Source organism: Mustela putorius, unplaced genomic scaffold (assembly GCF_011764305.1).
Source record: "Mustela putorius furo isolate JIRA1106 unplaced genomic scaffold, ASM1176430v1.1 tig00000997_pilon_pilon_pilon, whole genome shotgun sequence".
Lineage (NCBI taxonomy): Eukaryota > Metazoa > Chordata > Mammalia > Carnivora > Mustelidae > Mustela > Mustela putorius.
This window is the reverse complement of record NW_025421527.1, coordinates 1207644-1227250: the sequence shown is the minus strand read 5'-3', so window position 1 is coordinate 1227250 and position 19607 is coordinate 1207644. Positions and strand designations below refer to the sequence as shown.

General features: G+C 60.0%; 1 protein-coding gene across 2 annotated transcripts; it reads right to left on the bottom strand.

The window, feature by feature from the left end:
• Window positions 1-648: 648 nt before the first annotated feature.
• NECTIN4 (nectin cell adhesion molecule 4) lies at window positions 649-17245 on the bottom strand. 2 transcript variants are annotated; one of them, XM_004775900.3, is made up of 9 exons: window positions 16882-17243; window positions 7846-8205; window positions 6004-6294; window positions 4973-5093; window positions 3936-4084; window positions 3512-3668; window positions 3037-3112; window positions 2667-2741; window positions 649-2369 (listed from the first exon to the last, which is right to left on the bottom strand). In XM_004775900.3, exons 1-9 carry the CDS (start codon window positions 16955-16957, stop codon window positions 2145-2147), a joined length of 1530 nt encoding a protein of 509 aa, XP_004775957.1. In that variant the 5' UTR covers window positions 16958-17243; the 3' UTR covers window positions 649-2144. The 2 variants fall into 2 exon arrangements, with proteins under 2 accessions (XP_004775957.1, XP_004775958.1); XM_004775901.3 differs by lacking the exon at window positions 2667-2741 and having other exon boundaries at window positions 16882-17245.
• Window positions 17246-19607: the final 2362 nt, after the last annotated feature.

Here is a 19607-nt window from a genome sequence, read left to right as displayed (position 1 = left end):
ACCCATCACTGGGACTTCGCTCATTGGTCAAGGCCACGTGACGTCAGAGCCCCAGGGTGGGGTGGTGGCGCCTGGGGCGTAGGCAGGTGACTGACACCCTTAGAGACCAAGATTTGGGGGGTCGGGGCAAAGCCCAGAGGCTGGCCCAAGAGCCAGGTGGCCCAGTGCCCTGCAAGGGGAGGGAGGATGCCCAGGCTCAGCCCCAGACGGGCCCGTGACCTCAGCCCAGGCACGTTACCTTGCCGAGCCTCAGTGTCCACACGTGTGATCATGAAGAGGGTAAACTGGGTAACCTTTAATCCTTCCAGCTCTTTCTGTGGAACTCACTTAAGTGTCAGCCTCTTTGTCTATAAAGAATGGAATCTCCTGCCCACCTCCCAGGTCTGTTTTGGGGAGACTCCAATGTGACCCAGGAGTGACAGCACCACCCACGGGGGCGCTGGCTGTGCCGGAAGGGGCTTTTCACTCTATCCGCCTACCCGGGAACTCTCAGCGGCGGCCCAGGGCGTCTCGTTCCCTTCCCCTCCCGGCCACTACCGTCCCAGTCCCAGCCCCTCCCCTACGTGGGGCCACGGGAAGGCTGGTGCCGAAGGGTGCTGAGTGGTTCAGGGCTCACATAGTCCAAGGGTGAGAGACGAACCAGGCACAACAGCTTTTATCTGTTTATTTAAAAACAGAATATCATTTTATGTACAAATATGCACATATTTACACAAAATGTACAGACTAAGACCCCAGATCTTTGGGCTCCACATTCAAATTCCTGGGCTGGCTGGGGAGCAGGGGATGGCGTCTCTCTGTTGGTCCAGAAATCCAGAGGATTTCAGGCAAGCAGGGTTCGGGCACACAACCTAGGTGTTCTGGCTGAGCGTATTCAAGTGGATCAGGTGACAATCCACAGTGTCTGACCCCAGTCCAGACCAGCAGAAACCGTGGGAAGAGCCCCAAGGGAGTGATCCCGAGGCTCCTGGGGGAAAGGAGACATTCTTGTCCCCAGCAACTCCTTCACACCACCCTAACTCCCCCTCCCTCGGGCTGTAATCACTACCCTATTTCCCTGACACTACAACCAAACCAGGAGCCCTTGTCCCCCAGTCTCTGCAACCCCCCCACCCCGACCCCGAGGGACCACAGACCACTGTGGATGCAGTGAGGAGAGAGGCGGCTGGGGGAGGGGCCGGGACCCCACCCTGTCCTCCTGCAGCCAGGGACCCCACAGCGCCAGGCTCCCACCCAGGAGACCGCCTCAGTTCAAGTGCTTTCGAAGAAGCACCTTTCCAAAGCCCGGGCATGGACCCCTTGCCAGGGTCTGAGCAAGGTCCAGGTTTGCTGACTTCCCATGGCGGCTGGCCTCGAGCTAAGCCAACCAAGTAATAACAAACATCCAGATAAATCAAAAGTTTTTTTTGCTTTTGTTTTTGTTTTTAAAGATGTGTTTTCTCTTATTAAAGTATTCGGAGCAGTATTCCTTGAAGAAGCTCCCCCAGCAGGCTTAGGTATAGAAAATATGCACATGCAGCAGGCCCAGACGCCAGCAGAGGCCACCAGAGAACACCGGAAGGCCAAGGGCTTCTCCAGTAAGAGCGCTAGTCCCTGGCTGTCCCCTGGGCCGGCCACTTCAACATGTGCCCCTGGGCTCCCCAGTGGTGGGAGCCCGGCTCCCCAACTCAGGAGGCCGGAATCCAGTTCCAGCTCTGCCTGCACACCTGGGTCGGACCCCCAGTCTCCGCCTCTCGCCTCCAACCTCTGCGTCATTAATACTGCTCTGGGGTCTGAGGGGATAACCTGGGCTTCCAGGTAGAGGGCACGTGGCCACGCCATACACAAGCCAAGCCCATCTTAGTTCACTTGGCCTGTCACACACACACACACGCGCACACGCATGCACACGCACACACGCACAGGGTCCGTGAACAGTCACACAATCGTGTGTGTGCACACGCACACACCGGAGGGCGGGGAGGGCTCAACCGGCAGAGCCCCACCCCCGCCGAACAGGAGGGTTGGAGGAATAGGTCGAGCAGTCAGTGGGATGGGGAGCAGCTTCCTCAAGAAACAAGGTGTGTAGGGAGGCCCCGGTGATGAGTAGAGATTCCCCAGGTCAGCAGAAGGAGCCGGGTTCAGGGGAGGGAGGCAGGCCTGGGTCAGACCAGATGCCCCCGCCCATTGATGTAGATGCCATTGCCCGTGGGTTTGGCCCGCAGGGTCCCATTCTCTTGAACGAAATGGTTCATGGCGTGTTTGATGCCTTCATCCCGGTCTTCCTCCTCCTCGGCCCGCCCAGAGCCCGGAGACAGCAGTTCTGTCTGTGTTTCGATCTCCCTCACCGTGGTCAGTGTGGAGTAACTGCGGCCCTCTGGCTCTTCACTCTGGACACCGAGGGCGGAGGGAACGTCAGGAACCCAGGCGGGGCCACCAGACGGGATGGGCGGCGGGGACAGGGAGGGAGCCGAAGGGTCAGAGGTGAGGCGAAAGCTCCGGGGCTCGGAGCTGGGGCCCGGGAGCGAGTGTCCGGCACGGGGAAGGACGGCGGGAGACACAGGCACGGCAGACGTGCGGGGGCAGAGACACAGGGACTGGGGCGGGGCCGCTGGCCGGCCACCTCCGGGAGCAGGAGAGGGGCCTGAGGAGAGCAGTGGGGACGCCGGTGGGGCCGGGGGCCTCACCATCACAGAGCAGCTACTGTTGTCCTTGAGACTATCAGGGTGGCCCTCGGCTCTCAGCCCTACACTCTCCTCCGGCTGTGGGTCCCGGACACGGGGGAGGAGTCAGAACAGGGCTCCCCGTCCTCCCTCATCACCTCTTCCCCCAACCCGACCTGTGCATTCTCCCTGACACGGGCATCCCCCGCCAACCACTCAGCCTCACCCGGAACCGCGGCAGCGGATGGTGGCTCTCAGCACAGCCCCCAGGCCCGGGGCAGCCGCGCCCCCAGGTCCCCCACGCCAGCCCCCGCTGCGAGTCAGGGGCCGGACCCCGGGGAAGGCTGTGCTCCTGGTGTGCAGCCCCGGGGATGCACCCAACCCCGGCACGCACCTGGCTCCTGGGGTCCGCGTGATGGGAATGCAGCCTCCGGATGGAGTTCTCCCTGGTCAGGGTCAACTCCTCCTCACTGGGAAAGACAGGCTCCCGTTAGCTGCTGACGCAGGTCCTGGGCTCCCAGCGTGGGCCCAGCTGTGGCCAAGCCTATGTGAGACGGCGCTGGGGAGGGCGGGTGCTGTGCTGTCCCCACGCGTGAGTGAGTGGCTGCAGGTGACAGCGTGTGTGCGTGCGTGTGCTGGAGTGTATGTGCTCGGTGATGCCCGGGCATTCGGACTGGACCCTCACTCAGCAGTGCGGTTGTGCCCCTCCGGCTGTGGTCCAAACCCTTCCCACTTCCCGAAGCCCTTGGACCACCTCCCGACCACAAGCTCCCAGTCTCCCCTCTCTCCCCTGGCCTGGCCCCCACCTCCCGCTCACCTGGTCTTTGCTCCCAGCTTAGCTCCACCCGCCGGGGACAGGCGGTACTCACTACTTCTGGGTCATCTGCTGAGCCTTGCGCCGGTGGTACCGAGACATGAGCAGCACCACGACGACCAGGAGGCAGAAGAGGAGGGCGGCGATCACACCCACCACCACCACAGAGGCCGACACCAGGTCCACCTGCTTCCCGGGGGCATCCTGAGGGTCTGCCAGGGACAGGCCTCTGTCTAAGGAGGATGCTCAGACCCCTGACCCACCCGCAGCCCTCACAAACCCTGCAGCCTGGTCCTCCCCGAACACATCCCAAACCACCGGCTCAGCCTGACCCTCTGCAAAGTAGTCGCACAGCCCCGTCCCCCCCAATCAGCACTCCCACAGTTCACCCTCTCTGTCTGGTTTGCTAGTGGCCCTCCAGGCCCTTGGCCCAGCACCCGCCACCCCCCCCCGCCCCCGTGTCTGCCCTGGGTGCTCACCAAGAACATCCACAGTGACCTGAGAGTCCCTGGAGGAGAGCTCATTGCTGACATGGCACACGTAGATGCCACTATGCTCTGTGGTCAGCGGAGGAAAGCCCAGCGTGTCCCCTTCCGCTCGGACCCCGCTGGGCAGGGGCCCGTCCAACCTGGAGGACAGGGAAGCTGGGGTGGGTGGAGGCTGCCACCACCCGACGTGCCTGGGCAGCTCTCCACCTCCCTCCCCCATGACGTCACCCAGAGCCGCTGGCTGTTCCCACGGTGCCCCTCCCTCCCCTGGGCAGGTCCAGGCAGAGGCCCCTTCTCCCCGCCGCCCAGCCTGACCCGGGCACCCCCCACACACACCCGGGGAAGATCCACACGCGAGCCATCCCACAGGCTCCCACAGGCCTCAAGCCATCTGGCGCCGGGCACCAGGCCGACATGGTCTGAGGGCCACACGACAGGACACCCCTTTCCTATCTGGGCTCAGCCGTACTTGGAAAATGTGACCGCACGCCCCAGCACCCGGCATCCCTAACGTCAGGACATTGGAGCGGAGCCCAAGGCACGAGGTCACGTGCACGGCTCAGCGTACAAGAGCGCGCCTGTCGGGGGCTCCCATGGGGGCGGCTGACCCCTCCCTGAGCCCCTGGACGGCTCTGACCCGATCGGGCGGAGGCGCCAGCCATTCTTGGGGGTCATGGTGTCGCTTTAAGAGCAGTCACAGCCAGCTCTAGCTTTTTGTCTCGCCCACTTTAGGCACTCACCTAAATACATAAAATGCTAATATTTAAGACAGCGTATTGTATGTCATAATTCTAAAGTTAGGGGGAAAAAACCCCCAAGGACTTACTGTCTTACTCCCTCCCAGTGACCACGTATGGTAGACTTCCTGGTAGGAGTTAATGATAATGTCCTTGTGACCACAGGTAATCTTGCACAGGTCTGGGCATGGGCCCCCATGAATCTGGGGTTCAGGATAGATAGTCCCAGCCCATAAGGTGCACATGGCAGCCCAGTAAGGCAGGGACTGTCCCCCGGGGCTATGCCCTTACCGTGTCCAGTTGTACGAGGGTGGGGGGTGCCCTTCGCTCAGGCACTTGAGAGTGGCTCCTTCTTTGCCAACCTGCCACAGCTTCTGGTCTTCAAGGCCCCTCACCGAGGCCTCAGCGAGGACTGGCATGGGAGGTGGGAGGAGAAAGCAGGGGAATGAGGCTTTTCTCAGGCCATCAAGCTGTTCCTCGAAGGCGCCGAACCTGGCCTGCCCACCCTGGCTGGGTCCTTGCGGCACGGCCCCCTCCCCTCTCCGAGCTCCGTGTCCATATTGATTCATCTGGGCAATGAGCCTCCAAGTCCCTCGGAAAAGATTCACACTTTTTCTGAATCCCTGTGGTTGCCCGCGGTGGGCGAGTCACAGAACAGGTGTTGCATAAACGCTCCCTGATTTTCCAAAGGCTCAATGATCCTGCTCATTCACATATCTCTTTAACAACCATTTGCTGAGGACCTACTTTGGGCCAGATGCAGAGTTAGTATGAACAGAAAAGAGTCCTCCGCCCGAAGAGGCTGAGACCCGAATGCCAGGAAAACCCTATCTGCCACTCCCTGAGGACCATCTAAAGCTCTCTGTGTGTGAGGGCCTTGGCCTTCGTGGCTTCTGATTCCGATCACAGCCCTGTCAAGTCCATATAATGACACTCCTGCCGCTGCCGGGGACAAGGCAGACAAACAAGACTGAGTAACAGCTGGTAGGTAGCGGAAGGAGGGCTTGTCCAACCAGCACGAGGGCCACGCGGTGTGGCCGGCGGCCCTCGGCAAGCCTGTCTGTCTGCACGTATTTCAAAACGGGTTTTCAATCGTGTGTTTCTACCCAATTCTCCCCACAACCCTGCGGAGCAGCGCAATCTCCCTTGTAAATAAGGTCCGAAGGTCAGAGCGGTCTGAGTGATCCCTCAAGGTCATCCGGGACGGGCTCATCTCCCTTTGCACCAATGCTCTCTCGGCCACACAAGAGGGGGCCTTCGGGATCCAGCCTGGCCAGGCTGCGGTGGCTCAGAGTCTTTCTTCCCAAGATCCATGTACTCACAGGCCACATGGAGGACGTGGGTGATCCTCTGGTCCTGGAGCAGGCCGGGGTGGGACACCACGCAGGTGAGCGGCTGCCCATTCATGCTGCGGCTGGGCACCAGGTGGAACTCGGACGTGACAGCCGCTGAGCGGGAGTGCTTGAACGAGCGGCTGGACGCGGTGCCCTTGACCTCCGTGTCCCAGGTCACGCTGGGGGCTGGGCTGCCCTCTGCTGTGCAGGAGGCTGCGAGCGTCAGGCCCTGGCCCTCTTCTAGCGCGGGGCCGGGGTTCAGAGAGGGCAGAGGAGGCACTGCGGGTGGCGGGAGGCAAGGATCGAGGTCAGCACACCCACCAGGAGGCCCTGCCCTGTCCCAGCTGTGTCTTGCACAGGCAAACGTTTTCTGGCCCTTTTTCTTCTCTTATTTCACCAACATAGACACCAGATGAGTGGTAGAATTTCAGCTGACTTCGTACCTTTCTCTATTATTTGATTTTTTTTTTTTATCATGAGCATGGATCATTTTTTAATAAACTAGTGAAGTAAACAAAAAGCTAATCAGACAACATCTGTACCCTAATAATCACAGCCACCACCTCCAAAGCACTCATTATGTGCGGGGTATTGTGCTGAACACTTCATAAATGTTATTTCATTTAATCCTGTCAACAGACCAGCAAAATAGGGATCATTACCCCTGAGTTACAAGAGAGGACACTGAAGCTTGGGCAGGTGAAATCATTTGTCCCAGATCATCAGCTGTGAGGGGAGGAAGCCAAGATTCACACTCGGCATTTTCACCCCCAAGGCTAGTGTTACTAAGTTCCACGTGGATAAGGGGAAACTAAAGGTCTTTATTTTTTATCTTCCTAACATGTCCAGCTCAAGCTCAGAATGGAAAAGACTTAACTAGACCACAGGTCTGGGGCATCTGTGGACCACAAGTGCCCACAGTGCAGAGCAGTGGTTTAAAAGTGATTGTGATCTCCAATCCAGCCTCATTCACAGAAGGTCCAGACCGAGAAAAGTATCAGCCACGCTAGTCAAAGCTGGGTCTGTGTGTCCCTATCTCAGACCCATGATTTTGTTTGTTTGTTTGTTTTGCTTTATATTTTATTCATGTATTTGGGAGAAAGAGAGCACAAGCAGAGGGAGAAGCAGGCTACCCCAGTGAGCAGGGAGCCCAATGCGGGTCTTGATCCACAGGACCCTAGGATAGTGACCTGAGCCTAAGCAGACCCTTAACCCTCTGAGCCACCCAGGCTCCCATCAGCCCCATGTTTTAAAACCATGGAACCCAGGATGGCAAGAGAAGCTGTGAATGAGTGGTTTTGGTAGAACTGTCACAGAAACTAGCAAATGTAGCTTCCAGAAGAGGAGATGGGAGGTGGGCTGGGGAGAGGAAAGGCCTCTGGAAGGCCGGGGTGCAGGACCTCTGGAAGGCCGGGGTGCAGGACCTCTGGAAGGCCGGGGTGCGGAAGGCGGAATGAGTCTGGGCCTCCTTGCTTCGGAAGGCCAGAGTGACCAAGGTGTGAGTGCTGGGGGATGCTGTGAGTGTGCAGGTCAACAGAAGGAAGAACGTTCTAGTAAATGGATTCTTCCCCAAGGCTGACAGAGCTGTAGGTAGCAAGCTGTTGAGGTCACTTGGAGAGAATTTCGAGACTGGGTGGGAGGACGGACTGGGTGAGGCCTCCTCGCCCCCGCAGGGCCCTCCCCCTTAGTCTTGCTCTCCCTCGGCCCCGTGCAATTCTGCAGACCCCGTCTCTGCGTCCCCGGGCCCCTGCCTTCGAAGGCGCGCGCTGCGCGGACCTGGGGCAACTGCACCCGCGGCACCCCCCAACCGCCCCCGGCGCCCCCACTTACCCAGCACGCGGAGCCGCAGCCGCGCCTGGAAGCTGCCCGCGGGGAAGGTGCTGACGCGGCACTCGTATTCGCCCTCGTCGGCCTGCACCGCGTTGCGCAGGAGCACGGAGCCATCCAGGGGGCTCCGTGGCGGAGGTGGCTGCTCCACGCGGCCCTCATAGGCCGCGCCCACGTGCAGCCCGTATTGGATATGCAGCAGCGCTAGCTCCCGGGGGCCCTCGCCCGCGTCCACCCGAGCCCAGGCCACCTGCCCCACCTGCTCGCCGGGGTCCCCTCGGTAGAAGCAGGGCAGCTTGGCGTCCTGGCCCAACACCACGGTCACCAGGTCCGAGGTCTCCAGCTCGCCCGGCCGGCACCGGCCTGCAGGGGGCGGACAGGAGCGGCCAAGATTAGGGGTGTCGCAGGAACCGGGGTGGGGGGGTGAGGGTGGGGACACACTTATGCATGATAACAGAGAAGGCCACCAGAACTCACTTTGTGCTTGCCAAGCACCTTCTGTCCATTACCTCATTAGATCCACAAAACCTGCCCAAGAGGTGGGCGTCATTATCACCATTTAACAGATGAGGAAACTGAGACCCAGAGACAGGAAGTGCTTGCCTAAGGCTACCGGGTCCCTGGCTGCAAGAGTCACACCCTCTTCCAGCCCAGGATTGTGTCCCGGGGAATCCTGAGGTGGGAGGCGCTAACTGAAAGAGAGATACCCAGCTTCTGCCCTCGGGGAGCTCATGGTCCTGTCCCAGAAATGGTTTTTACGCGGAAAAGACAGGGGAAGCCTGCGACAAACTTTCACAGAAGGTTCCACCTACCAAGGGGAGGTGGGGCAGGGAAATGAATGTTTTCAGGAGGTGTGGCCAGGAGCCAAGGCAGGGGTGGAAAACAGCACTGGTCAAAAACAGCTGGCTTCTACGATGGGGCATGTAGTGTGGGAAGGGTCCAGCCCAAGAAGCCTTTCAAAACATTCTTTTCATGGCTTGAAGATGAGAGACCTGGATTCCCAGAGAGAAGAAGGTATTCTCTGTGGGAGGAATGGCACGAACCAAGGCTCAGAGACAGGAATGAGCAAGTCACAGAAGAACAGAGAGGCCCCAGGTCAGAGACCCAGAGAGATGAGGTCAGGGCAGACACACGGCGACAGGGTCAGGACCGGGGCCAGGAGCAGAGGACCAGAGACAGGGACCAGCGAGGAAGTGTGCATCCACGAGGCTCCCCGGTGTCGCTATCATGTCCCCTCATTTTCCAAGAAGGATCCCTTCCTTGCCCTCATGTCACCTGAGATCTGTTCAGAAAGAAGCAGTAGATTTGGGGACAAATATGGAAACATGGGACAGATTCGGGTCTAGTGCCCAGTGGTGTGTGGCAGGCTAGCTGTGGGATGGGACAGTCACTGGGGACCTGAGTCCTGTGGGAGGGCCGCATGCAGGCGTCAGGGAGGACCAGAATGGGGAGAGACCTGGAAAGGAATTCCGGGTGCGGGGCCGAGGTGGGCAGACCTGAGGGCCGGAGAGGCTGGCTGGTGCAGGAAGCAGAGAGGGAAGGACACCCCTCAGGCAGAGGGTGTGTGTGGAGCTTGAGTGGGACACGAGGTCAGGCCTGCCACACCAGGCAGAGGAGGTCCTGGGGAATCAGCGCAGTGAGGGGCCAGGGGCGACGTGCCCTCCAACGGGAAAGCAGGGACGCTGAAGACCAGAGACACTAGGAACGTTCGTGCTGTGTGACAGGGGGGGGGCGGGGGGGTGGCTGCGGGGGGGCGCCCCTGGGAGACTGGGCAGGATTTGATCACTGACCAGAAGGAGAGATGAAAGACAAAAGACAAAGACAAGTCCCTGGTTTCTAGGCTGAGTGACTCAGGAGGGAGGCAGGGCCTGGGGCAGCTTGGGGTCAGGGAGACATCCACGGGGAGCTATGGAATAAAGCGTGGGAAGCACAGTGTAGGGGCAGAGTAGGGGCTCTGCCTGGGGTGGCGAGAGCTCCTTGCCTTGGAACGGACATCCCGCAGCCCCTGCCTCTGGCCAGCACTGCACACGCCTCGCGCACCCTGGGCCCCTCCTGGAAGGCCCTCCTCCCTCTCTGTCTGGTAGCTCCGCTCGTTGGGGCTGGGACTAGTCATCCTTTAGGACTCCGCTTAGACATCACTTCCTCCGAGAGTCCTCCCTCCCCCACCCCCATCCCGACCTCGGGCAGGGCGAGGTGCCCTCCCCTGTTCTGCCCTGGCACCCTGCTCTTGCCTCACCAGAGTCCTGCATCCCCCGGATGGCGTTCGCTCTTTTCTTGTCTGCCAGTCCCACTGGACAGAGCTCCCCGAGACATCACGGTGGGAAACCTGGTTTCTGATTTAGCGCTCAGTGGCACTTAATGGGTGTCCGATTCATTGTATCGACTGAATGAATGAATGAGAGAGAAAGAGAGAGAGGCAGAAGAAGGAAAAGGTAGAAGGAAGAGGAATGAGTCTTCAGCTGGGCTGGGCAGACAGGGAAGGGGTTGGCACGGCAACCAGGGGTGTGGGCTGGATAGGCTGGCTACCTGGGTCTGCGGCTACAGGGAGCAGCTCTGCACCGCACAGAGGGAGAAAGAAGCGAGGCGGGGGTGGGGGGTGCAGTTCTCCAGGGAGAAGGTGAAGCCCCACGAGAGTGGACCAGAGGGTTCCAGGGACTCAGAGCCCGGGCCAGGGGCAGGGGGTCCCACGGCCCTGCCAGCAGGGGCGGAGGGAGGATGCCGTTGGGAGGACCCGAACAGGACGGGACAGACCTGCAGGGCCAGATACCAGGGCCCTGACCTGCCTAAGCTGGTCTTGGTCCCACCCAGCCCAGCCTGGGGAGTCCAGCTAACTACCCGCACCCCTTCCAGACACCTCCTCCCGGCACTGGGGTGAGCCAGGCTGCCAAGGAAGGGCTGGAGGTGGGCTTGAGATAGGGGATCACCCCCAGCACAAGCTCCGCTTCAGATGCTGCTGTCTGTGGGCGCCGGGATTCCAAGCCCTGGTCCACTGGACCGCTCTAACCTCCCTAAAGACTCTTTCTGGGATGATGTCGGATGGCATGTTTCCATCCCTATCCCTACCCTTGCCAACCATCTGCCCCTCTCCACAACTGATCAGCCAGGTTTTCCCTGACACATACCTTCTTTAGGGTACAAGGCATAAATGCCTGAGTCGTAACCCTCCCAGTCCCTCCCAGTCCCTCCCTGTGAGTCCAGGATCCCCGCTCCCCAGTAACAAGCAGGAGCCCTGCAGGATGAGGTAGTAGGCAAACAGGGGAGTCCCTTCAGGACCTCTCCCACAGCCCCCCACTGTCCTAATCCACTGTTCAGCAGGAGCACACTCTCCTCCAGTTCACGTGCACACACACACACACACACACACATACTTGCACACATGTACACGCAAGTGTGCTCCGGCTACAAAGGAAGAAGAGGGAACTTGGGATCTAGGATCCCTGCCTGGGATAACTGGACCCAGAAGCCCAGACTTCCAGGCCAGGGCAGGCCAGGACTGCCTCCTCCTTCTCTCCCCCACCCAGTGCCCGCCCGGCGTCAGCATGATGATGTCACCAGAGCAAAGGAGACACACCGCCTGCCTGGTGAGGTCACCCTGCGGGCATGTGGTTGCTGGGCCCGGCCAAGACCACGGACCCTTCTACTGCAGATCGTTTGCTGAGGCCGGTGGGCTGTGCTGGCTGGTCACTCCCCCCTCTGACCGTCCCCACCCCTCCTCCCAGGGGAGCCCCGGGACGCTGGTCAGGAGCCCTAGTGATTCAGACGCTGCCGCACGGTGCCTAGCCGCAGCCGCCACCAGCCACCACCTTGCGCAAGGGAAGGAACAGGCCCAACTGGCCAGACGGGATCCCTGCCCTCAGCCTCCCCCACCCCTGGCCGGGCCCCCACGGGCCTCTTTGTGGCCCTGCCCTCCGTGTACCCCGCCCGCTCCCAGACAAGCCCTCCATTCCTGTCCTGGGCTGGCTGCTGGCTCCCCTATACCAGGCCTGGGTCTCAACCTCCCTCTCTGGGTGAGGCCCCGCCTCCGATCTCCGGAGGGGACACTGAGGCAGGCAGCCACGGATGGCAGAGTCTTTGGGAAAGGAGGCTCTCCTCCAGGGGGGGGACTTTCTCCATCAGCATCCCGGCTGGTGCAGATGGGGTGGGGACACGCAGGGGGCCTGGAGGAGGGTGTGCCAGGAGGGGGAGGGAGTCCGTGGGAGCCCCCACGTGTAGGGCATCTTCAGGAGAGGGCCTGGCAGGTCTCAGCGTGGGGCTCACCGGTGAGGCCGGCACCTTCCGCGAACTGGGGAGTGTTTCACACGCGTGTGTGCTCACAGCTCATCGTTAGGGAAATGGAGGTGCTTGTCTGCGCGGGGAGAGGGGAGCCAGTGGAGTGGCAAGTGCGGGCGAACGTATGCGCAGACACGACTCCGTGCACGGCTCTCATGTCCGCGTGCACGGCACGCGTCCTCGGCCCGCGGGGCTCTGAACACCGAGGAAATATTTTGATGTCGGGTTCTCCTGGCTCCGCGTGTCTGGCTGTCTTAGCTGCCCTCCGTCAGGGGCATGTGGCTCTGTTTCTTCACCTCTGCATCTCAGCTGGAGTGTTGCCAGGCACCCCTCCCCACCTCACCCCAGACTTGAGGGCAGATTCATCTCAGGTGGAGGTAGGTACCCAGAGATGAGGTCACTGTCCCTCCAGGTGATGGGAAATTGCCATCCAGGACTCCCCAGCAGAGCAAAACAAAAGCTCACCCTACCCTTGCTCCTCAGGTTCCTACTAGAAGGACTCCCACCTTTGTCACCACTCCCCCACTCCCCAAGTGCCCCCCCCAGCCCCTGGGGGGGCCCCCCCAGGAGCCCTCTCTCTCCCTGGGAATCTGTCAGGCCTCTGCTGCCGCTGCTCCTGCCACCACCAGAAAAACCAGCTCTAGCTCCAGGCCTGGGGTGAGGGCTGTCTGGTGTGGGTTTGGTGGGAAGGGGGGGTCGTGCCTAGGGCTAAGGGGAGGGGTCCAAGCTGTGCAGGGGCTCATTCTCCTTTGTTAACACTTGCTGCCCTCGCCCCACAGCAGCGGCCTCTACCAGACAGAGCAGGAATCCGTGGGAGAGTCTGGGGTGAGACAGAGGACCCGGGAGGAGCCCTGAAGCCCCCCCTGTGGGACGGGTGGCAGCAACAACCTGGGAGCCCATTTTCTTCCACCCTTCCCCCCACAACCTTGGCCTTGGCTAAGGATCTCAGAAAACTGGGAGATTCTCCCTCCGCCTTCTTCCCAGCCCCTCACTTAGCCCCCATGGTCCTAAGCCCCCCAGCTTAGTGAGAGCTTCCCAACCCGGGCAAAGTGCCCGCCCACAGATTAGTGTCTGGGGAGGGGGCCACACCGATGCCAGGGGGGAGGCGAGAACAATGCGGGGGACAGGCCTCGAGGCAGCCCGGCTCTGGCCCAGACACAGCTCCCAGCGCAGATAAGTCCCCTAAACCCCCCCGGAGCCAAAGTCTGAGCCCGGCTGAGTCACCACAACAGCCACACTGTGGGTGGGAGACCCAGAATTCAGCGTCTCTCAAACTCCTGAGATCCTAGCCGTCCCCCACCTTGAAATCCTGCCACCCCCCCCCAAAGTGGGGGCTAGCTCTGCCTCACCCCACATCATCCCTCAACCCAGCTCTCGGGACTCAACCAGTTTTAAAGGCAAGCAGGGAGGGGGGTGCCCAGCGAACCTGGGGAAAAACTCCTGAGACCAGAGGCCCCCCGTCCCGTGGAAGATGGATCCAGTCCCCCTCCTTCACAGGCCCCCAGTTCTAAACTTGACCTTCAACCTTCGGTGAGATTCAGTGTCAGACCCAGCTCCTCTGCTCCTTTCCCTCCTGACTCAGGTCCACAGCCCACTCCCAGCCCTTCGCTCAACTAGGCTTTGGTCAGTCCCAGGGGAAGTCGTGGGGGCCAGAAAGTCCAGGCCCCTCCCTTCACGCGGCTGCTCCCCACGGGGGCCGTCCTCCTCGGCCTGCAGCACTCCAGGGCCCCGACACCCCGACGCTGCGGTCTAAAAGCTGGGACCATGGGCTAGGGGCAAACTCCTCTGCCATCTCTGGAGCTGGGGACCCCTTAGCCCAGCTCCCCTGAAACACTATGGTGGGACCAAGGTCACTGGGGACAGGGCTTCCGTGGGATTCTCCTAGTCTCCGCCACCTTGGGTGGGGAAGCTGGCCTCCCCTGCTGGCTTCCCTAGGTCTGGGTACCTCCTGCCCGACTAGGCCTGCCCCCCTCGGCCTGCCCCCCTCTGTAAACAGGAGTAGAAAAGCAAGGATGGGGCCCCTCCCTTTCTAGGAAACTAACCTCCGGTAGAAAGCTGATCCTAATCCTCGGAGGGCAGGCCATAGAATTCAGGGAAGCCCTCACCCTCTGGTCTTACAGGACCCAGTGGGCCCAGGCATCTAGTGGAGGGGTGCCTATAGATTTGGGCCCCTGGGCCCTGGGGCAGGAGATGGGGAAGGGAGAAGGGAGGGGACCTCACCCGGAAACTCATCCCATTAAGGAGAGACAAAGAGCTGTGGTGTCAGGCGTCTCCCTGGCAGGGGTGGGGCAGGGCCCTGAGGCTCAGAGCTCTAATGGCGGGGAGTTGGGGAGGGTGGGCACTGATTTGCAGCCAGGCAGGGGCAGAAGGCAGCATCCAGAGTAAAGGTCCCCTTGGTCCCCCCACCCAAGAGATGGGTCAGGACAGCCCTGCTGTCACGTGGCTGGACTGACCACTTCCTCCAGCACCGCACCGCCCCCCGCCCCCCTGCCCCAGTCAGGGGCTGGACAGCCACAAAGCCCTAGGCCTACAAAGCTGGAAGGTCCATGGAGATCAGCAGGTCCTACCTCCTGGTCTGCTGAAGTCCACACTCTCAGCTGCCCAAGGTCACCTAGCAAATTCATAGCAGAAATGGGGCCAGAATGCAAGACTCCTGACCTCCTGTCCAAAACTTTTTCAGAAACAAAAACAGTCCTGCTTCCTGGGGGGTTACCCAGAGAGGAGCCAGAATGGGGGTGGTGGTGGAGGGGGTCACCAGGCTGGGAACTGAGCTCCAGGCTTCAGAGTACCCTCCAACCCTGCACACGTCCTGGCAGCCCCAGCGGAGTGGTGGCTGGCTGGGCACCGGGTCCCCGGGATAATCCTGGGGCCAGGATGTTCCCATAGCCATAGCTCCCCCCCATCAGGCAGCGAGCAAGGTCAGGGTGATGCCCTGACTACAGGACGTCTCCTTGCCCCTTCCCTGGGCTTCTCAGCAAGAACAGCTTTGTGTCCTGGAGAACAAAAGCGGGGACCCAATGTGTTCCCCACTCTGTCTCCAGCAGCTAGCACCCCAGCTGCACCCAGCATCCACCCAGACGTGCGAGCCTTTAATGGGCAAGGTGCTGGGAGACGAGGACACTCACCTTGGTCATACTTCTAACACTCGTCATCTTTTTCTTTTTTTTTTTTTTTTTTTGAGGGAGAGCGAGGCAGAGAGTGTGTGAGCAGTGGGTGGGGGAGGGAGAAACGGAGGGGTAGAGAGAAAATCTTAAGCAGACTCCATGCCCAGTGTGAGCCCAGTGCAGAGCCCAACACGGGCCTCGATCTCACGGCCCTGAAATCATGACCTAAGCTGAAGTCAAGAGTCTGACGCTGAACTGACTGAGCCAGCCGGGTGCCCCTAACATACAGTCATCTTAAGATGTCATTTGCCTACCTTTTTCTCTTAGGTAGTTTTCCTGTCTGCAAAATGAGGCAGTTCTAGCGGGGGCCTGTCCAGCCCCTTCCATGTCCTGAGACCCCATGATGCCATCATTCCGGGGTGGGTAGATCCCACAGGAGAACGGCTGCCAATTTCCCTGGCCCCAGGGACCGGACCCCACCCTCTGAGCCTGAGCAGGTGAGGAGGGTCGTCTGGAAAATGGGAATTGAGATGGCGTGGGAGGCAGGGGTTGAAGCTCAGTATCCTGTGATTGGAGGCTGGCCAACGACCCGTCGCCCCCATTAGAAGATCAGAGAAAGTGTGGCACCCACCCACCCGCACATCTGTGCCTCATTCTCCCCCCAGCTTCAGCGGGGGACAGAGACGGGAATCACTGCAGTGCACTGCTCAACAATGAGATTCCTTTGCAGCTGGGCCTGGGGCCATCCGGACAGGGCTCTGTCTTCCAAGGACAAAGATTCCTCATTTACTCATTACCCTGGAAGCAGCCTAGGGAATCCCACTGTGGTCTCACTGTGCACCCACGGGCATAGACACACACGCGCTCTCTCTCTCTGCCTCTCTGAAGATTATAAATTCCGGTAACTCGTACGCATCAGGCAAGAGTAACAGAAGGCATCTAGTCAAGGAAATAAGGGGAGAGGGAATAAACAAAAGGAAGCCACACCCCGTCTAGAAGGTTCCCTACCCTAGATCCCCCTTCATCCAAGTATCACGCCCAACTGACCACCCAGATGGTTAACAGTGTGCCCAGGGAGAGAGAGGGGCCGGAGTGGAGGAGCTTCCAGCTCCCCAGCTGTCTCCCAGCAGGTGCTCTGGTCTCGGAACTCTCGGACATCAGGGAGCGGAGAGAAGGAAACAGGAACGCCCTGTCTCCTCTCTGGGCATCAGGCTTCCTACCTCTGATGATTCTAAACCGGCTCAGCCCTGAGTCAGCCCAGCACCAGTCAGCAGTTTTGGAGCCTGGGGGGCGGGCGAAGGAGCCTCCAGGGAGCCCTGGGGTGAGAGGGTCCCTACCTGCTCCCCCTACCCTGCCCACCTGCCCGGGCCACCATGTCTTGTTTCTTAGGCGAGGCTACGGCAGAGGTGATCGGGGAATCCAGACAGGGCGACATGGCCTGGGGCTGAAAGAGGGTACGAAGGGGAAGAGCGACCCCGGCTCTGCGGGGGGCCCTACTGGCAAGTGGGGGCGGGAGAGGCAGATCGGTTCGGCAGTCCAGAGTCAGAGGAAAGAGAATGTTTACGTGTATGCGCGTGTATGTGTGTGTGTGCGTGTGTGTGCGTGTGTAAATGTGTACTGGCTTGGCCTCAGAAGCCAGGGTCCTGATGGCTCAGGCAAGTCCTACCTGTAAATGATGCCAGCAGCAGCAGCAGCAGCAGGGCCTCGGGCCCCCACATCTCGGCTCCCAGGGACAGGGGCATCGTTCAGAAGGCGGAGCTGCCCGGTGTTTCTGAAGTTCCACCGAGTTCTCCCTGGGAGCCGGCTCTAGAGCTGGAGAGGGCACCGACCGGGAGACAGGAGATCACGGCGTCTTCAGGCCTGAACACACCTGCCTGTCCCTCTGGGGTCCAGCCCTGCTGTGCCCACCCAGCTAGAGCTACCCCCCAAAGGCCGTGATCGGGAGCTCGGAGCTCCCCTAGAGCTGCTTCCCACGCCGTGGCCAACAACGATGGCAGAAACCTGGGAACCTGCTCAGCAGGTCAGAACAGGTGCGTCTCCGGGGGTTGGGCCTGGCACGGAGACGCAGCAGCCGCCGCCCCCATGGCCTGGGCTAGCTAATGGGCGCCAGTGAGGGAGGGAAGAAGCCAGGACCTGGTGGGGAGGGAGGGGGGGAGGGGGATCCCGTCGTCGGCTCCAGGCTTTACCTGGCAGCATGGAAGAGGCTGAGAAGGGAGAGGCAAGGTGCGGGGCGGGGGGTGGGGGGCTGGGAGGGGTCGAAGAAGGCCCAGGGTGGCTCAAAGAGGGAGGCACTAGGCCAGGAGGAACAGGGGCAAGGCCCTTGTGGGTGGAAAGGAACCCAAGCATCCCACACCCCGGCCAGCTTTGCTGCCTCCCCAGGGCCTTGCCAAGTTCCCCAGTCACCTGGAGGGGTTCAGCCTGGATGCTGAGAATCAAAGACCGGAACTGAGAAGTCCGGTACTGGCCCAAATGAGAGAAGAGGCCCAGAGAGGGGACCAGGCTTGCTGGAGGACAGACAGCTTCGATAGTAACACGGTTTTCTCAGGCATCTCTATCCCTGAGACAGGGATCGAGTTCAAAGATCCCGGAGAAGGAGCTTAGGTGGGGCCCTCCTCCATCCCACATTCTGTAGCAGAAGCCGAAGGACTGACGGAGAAATTAGCCCCCGCCTCCTGGCCTCTCTAGCGGGACTCTCTCAGCTTCAGCACCTCCCGTCACCCCGCCAGGAGTCCCAAAAGCGCATCAGCATAACTCTCCATGGTTCATTTTACCCTTTTACCCCATGATCATGTCATGAGAGCACGTCCGGACTTTGTGAGGGTAATCTTTTTTTTTTTTATATAATTTTTTTTTTAAGATTTTATTTATTTATTTGACAGAGAGAAATCACAAGTACACTGAGAGGCAGGCAGAGAGAGAGGGAAGCAGGCTCTCTGCTGAGCAGAGATCCCGATGCGGGACTCGATCCCAGGATCCTGAGATCATGACCTGAGCCGAAGGCAGCGGCTTAACCCACTGAGCCACCCAGGCGCCCTGTGAGGGTAATCTTCATTTCAATACTCTGTCCTTGAATCCTTGTAAATATATGTACTCACACTCGTAAGACCTCGAGCATCAAATGCCACCACCAAGTCAAAGACAAAACCCTCCTGGCCAGTCTGGGGTAGGCAGGGGAAGGGAGCCAGCTCCCGTAAAACCGTAAAAACCGGGTGAAGGAGAGGGACAAGCTCATGGGCAGACTGGGGTTAAGAAAACCAGGTAAATACGGAGGGAAACATGAGAAAAGAAAATATAGGTTAAGTCTGGGAGCAGGACCCTTTTGCCCGGCCAGAGACGGGAAGGAGGACCCCAGAGCAAGAAGGGAACGTCATCTCGTGGGAGGGTCTCCCACACCCCACAGCCCACGCCCTCAACTCTGCCAAAATCAAATTCATCTTTCCAAACGGACCTCAAGGGCCACATCATTCACGAAGCTTTCTCAGCTCCTCCCACCCGAAATGAATCTTTCTCCCTCTGTTCTTCCCCAGTCTCTGCTAGTCCCTTTATTATAGCTTGTGTCCCCATAATTTGTGCACATCTTATCTCCTTTACTAAATGTAAGCTTTGGTTCACGAAGCATGGATTGGAGCCTGCTGCGTGCCAGGGACTCGGCAAATATGTGAAGCTTTAGGGACGGGACCAGAGCCGGGGTCTGTGAGCTGCTGGAACATCAGGCTTGTTTAATGACCTCATCTCCGTCACCCCTGCTAGGTCAGCCCGCAGCACTTGGTGGGCACTGAACACATTTTTGTCGGAGGCAAATGGTGAATTGGTGAGTGAAGGGAGGTCAGTATGGAATGGGTGGTCCAGGAGGGCCAGTAAAGGGGAGATCCCGACTCTCCTGAACCTGGGCCGTCACCCAGACTCGCACCCCCGCCTCTGGACCATGACCCCCTACTCCGGTCCAGATCCAGCTCCCGGCAGTGGCCATACTGGTGACCTCTTCTTCGAGGACTATTTCCAGCAGGTCAGGGGTGGCCTCGAGGGCCAGGCCAGATGCCCGAACTCCCCAGTTTCTCTCCGCCTCCACCTTGGCAAACCCCCTCCCCTCCTTAGGACGCAGGTCCCTGCCTGTGCCCGAGGAAGAGCCTCACCCCGATGCCGCTTTGAGATCCGCTGCAGCAGGGGTGGAGCAGGGCCAGGGGGGATGGGAGGGGGGAGCATCCTGTGTTATAATTATAATTATCACACCTTGGATCCTATCGCATGGTTTCAGAGGAGCTCCTTTCCTTCCCACGGATTCACCCCTCCTTGTCCAGGAAACCGGAGGAGAAACTGAGGCATGGGTGTGGGAGAGCAGTGAGGTCACAGGGTGGGCATCCCGCTCCTGTATCCCCCGCCACCCCTGCCTTC